At 29.2% G+C, this 11,490-nt stretch overlaps 2 protein-coding genes across 2 annotated transcripts; both read left to right on the forward strand.

Moving 5' to 3' along the window:
- Positions 1–3,420: 3,420 nt before the first annotated feature.
- LOC141528929 (uncharacterized) lies at positions 3,421–7,093 on the forward strand. Its single transcript, XM_074245224.1, has 3 exons — positions 3,421–3,589; positions 4,322–7,029; positions 7,073–7,093. The coding sequence occupies exons 1-3, from the start codon at positions 3,421–3,423 to the stop codon at positions 7,091–7,093; spliced, it is 2,898 nt and encodes a 965-aa protein (XP_074101325.1).
- A 143-nt stretch (positions 7,094–7,236) lies between these two features.
- On the forward strand, positions 7,237–9,036 carry LOC141528950 (uncharacterized). The gene is made up of 2 exons (XM_074245248.1): positions 7,237–8,334; positions 8,415–9,036. The coding sequence occupies exons 1-2, from the start codon at positions 7,237–7,239 to the stop codon at positions 8,811–8,813; spliced, it is 1,497 nt and encodes a 498-aa protein (XP_074101349.1). The 3' UTR covers positions 8,814–9,036.
- Positions 9,037–11,490: the final 2,454 nt, after the last annotated feature.

The following is an 11,490-nucleotide window of genomic DNA, read 5'->3' on the forward strand; positions in this document are numbered from 1 at the left end:
TTCTTGTTTCATTGTCTTCAAGTCATAATAGGTGATATATATATTGATCATTACACGTTTAAGTTAAAATAGCAATAGTATTCTGATCTCTTTATACTTCCGTTTACTTCCATACATGTTTATTGATGTAGAATTAAAAAATTTATTATTAAAAACTGCACTTGAAATTAATGATTTACATTTAAATGTTTTTAAAATGAAAATTTTTGTAAAATTTTAGACATTCTAAAGTTATATTTGATACTTACATATTCATTTATCAAAAAAATGGATAATTGAAAAAAAATGTTATTAAATTTTAATCACACACAAAGTATCATATTTTTAAAAAATTTTCTATCGTTCAAAATTACAACTCTGTAGTCCCAAATTGAAAACATGCATTAATTCTTTTTTAAATATTACTACAGCTGCGGCTGTCCAATTTTAAAACACAGTAACTGCAAAATTTTTATACCTGATTTTTTCTAGTATTGTTGCATATTTTTAAACATTTAGACCTCAATTTCAAGTATTTTTTCTTAAAAATATATATATTAGAGTAATTTCTATTCACAAATCAAATTTTTTATCAATTTGGTGGGCAAACTTTTTTTTAATAGGAAAAATTGAAAAAAATTTTCAAATGTTAGTTACTGTGTTTTGAAATTGGGCAGCCGAGCTTCACCCAGAAAACGTAAATTCATGATTTTATAAATTTTCTCATATATTAGTAATAACTTGATGTTAGTTCAAGTGAGTGATTAAAATAATACTTCTTTCATTATTTGACAACAATTTGTTAAAATTAGTCATTATTCATATCTTATATTCAAGTTTTAAACATAACCAACTTTTTATATAAAAATCATATCATAAATTTATGTTACCATTTTTAAGTTATCTAAAAGCAATGGTTGAATATAAATTATTCTTAAGATAATTTTTCAAATCTATTTCAATTTTACTAAGCAATTGCCAGTAGAATATTTAAAAATTTTGATCAGCAATTTTTTTTCAGAGTTGGCTAGTTTAAATTTAGACTCGTTGTTATAATTAGCCAATATATACCAGAAAGTTTTACAAAAAGTTATGCTGATTTTCTCAACTTCGAAATTATGTTCTTATGATGGATTATTTTTATATATTCACCATTTAACAGGTCCGTATAAATAAAAAAAAAAATGTAAAATATATAGTTTAATTTATAAAATATACTTCTTCTTGATTTTCTGCTGAAAATTATAAATTATCGGTGTTTATAGCAATCTTACTTATTTATTGTAATTTTATCAAATTTTCTCAAAATTTATCTTCTTCTCATCCTGAAAGTAAAAAATGAGTTTTTAAAATGTATCTTATGATTACCAGAGTTGAAATCTGCAACGTTCATGCAACATCTCAAACATTATAAACGTAAATAAATGCTTCAGATTTTAACTTGGGCAATTGTTGTTTTTAGCTCTAAGCCACACTCAAAGCTCTGAATCAAATTCAAAATTTATAATTTATGTTAATACTATCAATAATATTTACTTGAGAGAGAATTCATGAAATCTATAACTAATTCAAGAAAACATTCAAAGGATTCGTTTAATTGCATGTTTCATTTATCATCAACATTTTTAATATGAACCAGTAACTCTGAGACAGCGATTTCTACATACTTTTGATAATAATACATTACTCAAAATTGAATTTATTAATAGAATAATTTTTGACAATCAATTAGCTTTTTTAATTCGATAATGATGTTACGTAATATAAAGTTACTAAAAATCTAACTTAAATAAAAAATTTAAAAATACATATTTCGATTTGCAATATTAACAATTTCAAAAAAATTATATAGATAAAAATTACAAATATTTGTAAAATTTGTTTTTAAGTTAAAAAGTCTTTAATTATCTCAGTCAGTTTCCCAACAATTTGGAAGTTCAAAAACAAATTTTCCTATTTCCGTACATATTAGAGTTGCAGGCTTTACAAATTTTAATTCACTTATAAAAATTAGTCGATTGCTTATCTCAACTTCTTTTATATACCTTGTACCATATGCACATTTTTTTATATTAAAAACTTTCACAAAGAACCCTTGCATTTTATGATTATCTTCATTGTTAAATTCAATAATAGATAATATTTCTCCAAATGTATTGTTATAAAATATTATGGAATTACAGAATTTATTATCATTATCGTTCTTTCTGCTGTAATCAACTCCGTTCACTCGAATTTTAGCGTATGATGATCTCTTGAAGTGTATTGTGTTCGGTTTCGTTAAGTATTGTGGTTTCAACGCTGCTCATACTTTGAAAATCTTTATTAATTACAGTTCCGTCATTTAAGTTAGGCATCTTCATAGTATCACGTATAAATTGTTTGGTTTCAGGAGAAATAACATCGCTATAAACTGTGGATTCTATGAATTTGGTCATTAAAAATCTGGTCACTATTTGGTCAGCTCTCCCATGATAGTCCGATAAAATGAAGATTTAATTTGCCTTCCTAAAGGCAGGCCTGCATTTTTCAATATAAGTTCATTTTAGCATACATTTAAAGGATTTATAGTTAAAAAATGTTGAATTTTATTCAGGGGGTAGAAAATAATTAAAAACCACCCCAAATATCACTTGTTTGAAAATATCTCAAAAACGTGAAAAGATATAAAAAAAAGGTCCAAACAAAAAATGTAGGGAATAAAATTTCCTATAAAAACGTCCTGAATCACTTTTAACGTTTTTGCAATAGAAACCGAGATATTTGCAATAAACGATCGAAATTTATTGCTCAGCCGGGTGGCATATTAAAAATTTAAAAAAATAAAAAAATGAATTTTTAAAATTTTTTTTTTTAATTTACATCTACAAAGCTTAACAAATAATCTGAGACATTTAATTTTTTTTTTTTTTATTTTTGAAAAAGTTATAAACAATTGTATTTTTTTAACGTATTTTTTTTTTATTGAAAATTAAAAAAAAAATTTTTTTTTTTTAATTTACATTATTTTAACATTTTTTTCAAAGACTCGACATTTATATCCTCATAAAAGTATACATTTACCTGAGATTTTACCTGTTCTGTTCATCTATTGAAAAATAAATTACCCCTAATTTTACGCCACTGAGTCTCCCGGTACAAAGAGAGAGAAATATATGTAGCTTGTCCTTGTTACTCTTATACTCTGAGCAACCAGATGCATGCGCATGATCCAAACCAACTCGCACATGCGCACTTCTATATACGTACAGCTGGGCCTTAGAAAATGTGAGCCACATGTATTTTTCATCCACAAAAACAATTCGTAACAAAATATTTACTTATTCCACTATGTGCATTTTTTACATGTATAATATAAAATCTAAAAATTGCGTTTGTAATTCTAAAAATATAAATTATTCAGTGCCTGCCTATTGTTGTGTTTAAAGTTGACAAGTGAAAATGGAGTGTGAATTGTGTTCAATTTGCGAATTACCTCTTGAAAACGATTGTGACACTATTTCAACTGTGAAAAAAATTGGCTTAAAAACATTAATAAATAAAAGCAAAGCGAAAAAAGACCTGAAATACAAAGAGTGGGAAGGCAAACAGTCTTGTCGATTTCATGATGGTTTGTATACACGTTGACATAACCTTATATTTTACTCCACGTGTTTTTCACGATGATATAATCAAACAATAAAATGTTTTTATTGCAAGTAATGATCTTCTAAATCATAATAAATTATTAGTCTTTTTCGATTTTATCTGAAAAATTAAATAATTTATATGAAAATGAAGTTAGCCGACATTTCAAAATTTTTAGAAATTTTTTATTGAAAAAGTTTTAATTAAAAAATTAAAAAAAATTTCACATGTAAAAAACTTAAAAAAATATAAGTGAAATATTTTAGAAGTATCTTTTTAGTTGTAATTTAATTAATAAAAAAAAATCAAAAATTTTTAGACGTCTGCTAACTTCAGTGTCATGAATTTATACGTTTGTGTTGCAAAATTATGATTGATAAATAATTTTGTTTCTTAATCTGTGAAATGCTTATATTTAAATCTTGCATGAAATGGTTTAATTTATCAATACTGAAGTATTAAAAATTAACTTAATGAATAGTTTAATAAAGCTAAACTTTCTGGCTTATATATTATTTGAAAAAGAAGATAGTATTTATGTTTCATAATTAATTTTTTTTTTTTTTTTTAATGAAAATTTGTAATGGACAAAGTGATAAATATTTAAAAGAAAGTAATAAAAATTTTATTTGATATCAGATTATAAAAATTCTAATCATTGATAGTTAATTATTTTAAGACAATAATTGCCTTAAATCATCCATTCTATTTTTAGTTTGCAGGAAACGATATCAAGTATCGTCCGATAAGACGAAGTTTGTACGAGTTGAGAAATCGACTGAGGAACTTCCACCATCTACATCGACAGAAGGACAAGTACAACCTACCTCACAAGAACATGAGTTCAATTTTCTTGAAAATTGTTTGTTCTGCGGGAATAGATGGTACCACAATCAACCGAGAACACATAAAATTACTCAAAATTTTGTCATGGAACGGATATTAACAACAGCAAATGTTCGCAATGATGAAGTCGGAGATGAAATGATTCAGAGACTACATGGTATTGCCTCATTGGTATCAGTCCAAGCTCGATATCATAAAACATGTTACGATAACTTTTTTGTAATGCCAATGCCAGAACCAAAAATTAGTGAAGATGAACAGATGGCACAAAAAATAGTTGAAAAAATTTGTAAATATATTGAAGAAAGTAAAGAGACTAAATTTTACTTGTCTGAACTTCAAAAAGTTATAGGTAATAACAGACTCTCGAATCGACGCTTGTATCGTAAATTAAAAGAACGATATGGTAATGATATTATTATTTCTCAACATCCAGGACAAGATACAATAATATATTATAAATACGAATCAGCTGCTGCATTATGTGATGATTTACTAGAAGACAGTGAAAATTATAATGATTTACAAAAAAAAAACATTTTACGGACAGCGGCAGAGATTTTAAAACAAGAAATTTTGGCGAAAAAGTATGAAACTGAATCCTACCGCGCATCGGGTGACTTTCTTGATAGTGTGGCTGAAGACATACCAGTTTTACTGAACTACTTTTTGAGTAGCTTGATTTTATCACATAAACAAAATGATTCGTCAAATTTTGTGAAGCGAGATAATATTGTTCATGCAATAATTTCAAGTATTAGACCTAACTCTTTCACTTCATATCTTCAGCTTGCTGTCGGCACGTACATATACAAAAAAAGTGGCTCAAGATTAATTATTGATTTATTAACTAAATTAGGAGTGTCAGCTTCATATTATCACTTACAATTATTTGAAGCTTCTACGATGATGGATCCACCAACAATGTCCATTGACGATGATGTTTTTGTACAATATGTTTTCGATAACACTGATCACAATGCTAAAACGTTGGATGGTAAGAGAACGTTTCATTGCCTTGGAAGACTTGCTGCATATACACCAGAAAGTGGTGTGAAATTAGAAGGATCTTCAAAGAAATGTAAAAAAATGCCTTCAGCCGCTCAATTAGCATCGTGTTGCAATGTTGAAACAGTTCCGTATCGAGCTACACAAGAAGCTGGTCTGAAGACTATTACTTTCGAGGATGTTTCAACTGTTCTTCGAAATGATTCTACACAGTTACCGCCACATTATCTTCTCTACTTGTCAGGCAAATCAATTTTCGAGAAAAAACTTCCCAGCTGGAGAGGCTTCATGGAAGTATTGAGTTTCGATTTGCCTCAAGATAGTGTTTCACGTATAGTGTGTTTGCCGTTTATCAATGAGCCTCCTTCCAAACATACTTCAATAAACACAGCTATAGTTCATGCAATGGCTGAATGCAAGCGACTAAAGCAAAAAACTTGCATTGTAACGTTTGACCAGCCATTATTCATCAAAGCTACTGAAATAGTGGCTGGCAATGATAAAATGAAGAATGTTGTTGTACGACTGGGTGGGTTTCACACGATAATGTCGTTCGTAGGATCTATCGGTTACATTATGGAGGGAAGTGGTTTAGAGGATATTTGGGGTACTGTGTATGCTGCAGAATCTGTGAAAAACATAATGAGTGGAAAAGCATTCTCACGTGCATTACGTGCCCACATATTGACATATACAGCTATCGGAACATACTTATATAAACATATGGCCGATGAACTATCATTGATTGATCTCAAAAAATATGATACATTCGTTCGACAGCAGCTAACTGATTGGAATGAAAATCCTCCGAGCTACAACTTTTGTCAACATGATGTCACTTTGAATGAAATGTCTGAAGTTTTCCTAAGTCAACTAAATTTATTGAAATCAAATGGCCCAACAGCCAAATTATTCGTTCAGTACTTTGAAATGGTGACAATAGCTCTTCAATTTATTGAAGCTGAACGCTTGGGCAACTGGCAGCTTCATTTGCAGAGTGTAAAGAAAATGTTACCATTCTTCCATGCGTCTGGACACTTCTTGTACGCGAAATCTGCTCAAATCTATTTACAGTCCATGATTAAACTGGAAATGGAAATGGATGATGAAGAATATCGACGTTTCACTGAAGAAGGTTATTTCACAATTCGACGGTCTTACAAAGCATGGTCTGGAATTTGGAGTGACATGACTATAGAACAAACACTTAATAGATTTTTTGGCACTGACTTAACACATGGTAGAGGTGTAACTCCTAGTGTTGTAGCTCGATATTTAGCTTGTATGCCTACATCATTTGCGGTTATGGACAGCTTGGAAACCTATTGCGATCTTCACTCCAGTACTAGTGAACAACATGTGGATTTATCTAATAGTCGCCTGACAAAAGATGACAAAGACTTGCAAGCCATCACATCTTGGTTAGAAAAACATAAGCCTTTTGAGTTGCGGAAATCTATAACTTCGTTATCAACAGGAATAGTTGGCGGAGATAATATAAATTGCCATGAAGCTTTAGAACTTGGAAAAAAAAGTATGAGTTCTATGATAGGAAAAACTGCTGAAAATGTGAGCATGACTTGCAAATATAAAGTGAAACCTTTGTCATCAGCTAAGCAAGGAGTTCATATAGATAATAAATTTGTTAATGTAAACTCTACTCTTCTATTCCAACGAATTTGTGTATTGACAAGAAATGATGAAGAACTGACTAAAAAAGCTTTTAAATACGAATTATCGCCGTTTCCCCTATCATTGTTTGATTCTTCAGGCTTCATGCGAAAGACCCAAAAGTCAGAATTGTTTAGTGTTTTCAAGACCAGTCTTCAGAGTGATATGTTGTTATCATCTTTTTTATTCGTAGTCGACGGTGGATTTTTGCTTCACCAAGTCACTTGGCCTCATGGTAAAACATACTTGGAATTATTTCAATCGTATCGCCATTACATTGTAACTCATTTTACTAGTAATGCAGTAGTTGTGTTTGATGGATACAACAATGAACAATTTGGTGTTAAGTCCTACGAAAGATATCGAAGACAAGAAAAAAATGTAGCTGCTGATGTAGATTTTGATGAAAATATGCTTGTTACACTAACACAAACGAAATTTTTATCCAATATTTGTAACAAACACAAATTTGTTGAGTCTTTAAGTGAATACCTAAAATCTACTGGAATTAAAGTTAAGCAAGCTGATGAAGATGCTGATTTACTTATCGTCAATACCGCGATAGACTTAAAGAATCATAGTAAAAATTCTGTTGCAGTTGTTGGCAACGACATCAATTTATTGGTTTTATTGATTGGTCTCACACCAGCAAAGGATAACATTTTCTTTTATAAGATTACCGGTTCGAAAAAATCTAGTAACAAATTATACTCCACTTCTGATAATAAAAATTTTAAAGATTTTATATTATTTGCTCACGCTTTTGCAGGCTGTGACACAACCAGCGCTTTATTTGGGAAAGGTAAAAAAAGAATAATCAAGATTTTAGAAAAAAATGAAGAAGCACGAGCATTATCAGAAGTGTTTTGTAATCCTGTTAGTAATGTAGAAGATTTACAAAATGCAGCAACTTCATTTATTTTTTATTTATATGCACATCATGATGGAAAGTTAACACTTGAAGAACTACGTTATAAAATTTTTGTTACTTTGACTACGCAAACTAAGACTGAAATTCGACTGGCAAGTTTACCTCCTACATCTTCAGCATTACTTCAACATAGTAAACGGGTTTTCTATCAAATTCAAAAATGGCAGGGAAATAATCTTCAGCCTGAAGAATGGGGATGGAAACGACTTAATATGTTGATGATTCCGATCATGACAACTGATCAACCGGCTCCTGAAGATTTGTTAAAACAGGTAATTTACAATGTATTATTATTTTATGATTGATTCCGTACATTTTAATTAAAATTTGCTTGTTAAAACTATATTTTCAGATGTTCTGCAGTTGTAATACCAACTGTGCGACTCAACGATGTGGGTGTCGAAAAGCTGGGTTGCGTTGTTCACAAGTCTGCAAGAATTGTAGTGGAATTACTTGTAATAACGCACAGCCAGTTTCAATGAGTACTGTTGATGAAGAAGACATCAATGACTTATCAGCCAATACTTCGGTAGATGATGATTGTACCACACAAGTTCAAAATTCTACTGATAATGATAGACATCAAGAAAATGTAAGCGACCATGATATGTCAGACCTTGACGAGGACTTGGCGCAACATCTAGAAAATCAACAAAAGCAGAAGTGGCTGATTATTCGTGATATTTTGAATAACACTGAATCAGATGAGGATTCTGAAGAAGAAAGAGTTCTAGATTATAATGATTTCTAATATCGAAAAGAATTTTTTATTTAAATAATGTTTAAATGTAAGATATAAAAACTATCATTGACATTTTTGGGCTCACAATGCTGTAAAGTACACTTACAATAAAACCATGTATTTCTTTTACTTATGTGTTTTTTAAGTAAAAAAAAGTTATTTTTAAGTGACACATCGTAATGGTGCTCGGAATTTTTTAATCATCTATGTCTCTCTAAAAAAGTTGCCATAAAATACCAAAAATTTTACGTACTAATGTTTTAAATAATTTAACAGCTTTAAAAATTTACGAGTTATAAAGTAAAAAAACCAATTCTTTGATTTCAATTCTTGTCACTGCCTATTGGTTTAAAAATAAATTATAATTTTTATAAATGTATTGAAGACGTAAATAATATTGTTAAATAAATTTTCAGAAGTTTTGTCATTAAAAAATAATATCATTTGCTTTGAATATATTAAAGTAAGAATGTAACTATAAAAATTTTTATAATCATAATTATTCTTATTACTATTATACGTGCGACTCGTCTGAAAATGTTTTTTTTTTATTCTAATTATACAATAATCATTAAGCTATACAGTGTTGGCCGATTTTTTTAGCAGCTTGAAAAATTACATCAATTTCAAATTATAAATTAAAAATTATCATCAAAGGTTGCAAATATTTTTTTCATTATAAAAGTTTAAAAGATTATTTGTATTCTATAAATATTTCAATTGCTATTTTTGGAGTAATTGAAAATAAAAATCACATTTGATTGTCCATTGGCTCTCATTAATAACCTAGCTTTCTAACATGATACTAACTCCAAATTCAAGAAAAAAAAATTAAAGCATTGGTTGTTTCACTTCGGATTATTTGAAATTGTGAGAGCTTTTGTTGTTTCATTATTTTTCAATTATTCAGTAAATAATGAATTATTTAGCTAAGACTTCCTTAAGTATGAAATTATTGTTTACAAATAAAACCTATTATTACTATTTATTATTATTATTGATATAATCGCGGGAGGGGATTACTGCGGCCCAGCTGTACGTATATAGAATTGCGCATGTGCGAGTTGGTTTGGATCATGCGCATGCATCTGGTTGCTCAGAGTATAAGAGTAACAAGGACAAGCTACATATATTTCTCTCTCTTTGTACCGGGAGACTCAGTGGCGTAAAATTAGGGGTAATTTATTTTTCAATAGATGAACAGAACAGGTAAAATCTCAGGTAAATGTATACTTTTATGAGGATATAAATGTCGAGTCTTTGAAAAAAATGTTAAAATAATGTAAATTAAAAAAAAAAAAATTTTTTTTTTAATTTTCAATAAAAAAAAATACGTTAAAAAAATACAATTGTTTATAACTTTTTCAAAAAAAAAAAAAAAAAATTAAATCTCTCAGATTATTTGTTAAGCTTTGTAGATGTAAATTAAAAAAAAAAATTTTAAAAATTCATTTTTTTTTATTTTTTTAAAATTTTTTAATATGCCACCCGGCTGAGCAATAAATTTCGATCGTTTATTGCAAATATCTCGGTTTCTATTGCAAAAACGTTAAAAGTGATTCAGGACGTTTTTATAGGAAATTTTATTCCCTACATTTTTTGTTTGGACCTTTTTTTATATCTTTTCACATTTTTGAGATATTTTCAAAAAAGTGATTTTTGGGGTGGTTTTTAATTATTTTCTACCCCCTGAATAAAATTCAACATTTTTTAACTATAAATCCTTTAAATGTATGCTAAAATGAACTTATATTGAAAAATGCAGGCCTGCCTTTAGGAAGGCAAATTAAATCTTCATTTTATCGGACTAATGAGGGCTCGTTACTTTGTCCATAACTTTCTTGTTCCAAGATTCATAAATCGATACGTTATGTACCCACATTGGACCTAAATTTTTAATTGTTTTCGCCAAGTGAGTTAATAAATGAATATTAAAACTCATTTGATCTAACCCAAATAATTCTTCAAACTGTGTGACATATTGTTCTATAAGATTTTCAGCATGCTCAAGATCAGTTCTTGATATAGAATCTTTATTGAAAATGTGCACAGCTTGAGACAGGAGAGTAAAATGCTTGATATATTTAATGTCTAGTATACCATCCAAACACGGTGCAGCGTAATCCAACCAGTTTCTTAATTCTGAGCCTTTCCAATTATTAAATGTTTCTAATTTTCGTGGTAAACGACTTCGACGTGATGGAGGTCTTATAGATAATAAGCGATTATTAATTCTTTCTTGACTAGTTGGATCACCAATGTAATATGGAGTATCTGTAGCTGTAAAAAATAAATTTGAGTGTTGTCGTCCAGCTCCCAAAAAAACTGCATGTAAACTGTCAACAGCAAGTCCATTACTTAAGTCAAATTCTGGAAAAGTAGCTAAAGCAGAAATTCCCTTTATACCATTAGTTACTGTTTTGGATTCGTAAGCAATGAGCATATCACTTCTTATTTCTTCATCAGTACGCAAATTTCCATAACTATGACTCCTTGGATATACGATTTTATGTCCATGATATTCTCCTGCTGCGTAACAAAACGAACATCCGTTGTAGCCATTAAACTGTTTCATTCTCATAATAAGAGATCTTGCTGGAGAATCAACAGTACAAGTTGTAACAGCAAATTTTGATAAAATTTTTTGTCCTTCCGAAGTTTTCCAAGCAATTCCAGTTTCGTACAA

This window comes from Cotesia typhae, unplaced genomic scaffold (assembly GCF_013202065.1).
Source record: "Cotesia typhae breed Kobodo isofemale line unplaced genomic scaffold, CoteBio_Ctyphae contig_44, whole genome shotgun sequence".
In the NCBI taxonomy this organism is placed as follows: domain Eukaryota; kingdom Metazoa; phylum Arthropoda; class Insecta; order Hymenoptera; family Braconidae; genus Cotesia; species Cotesia typhae.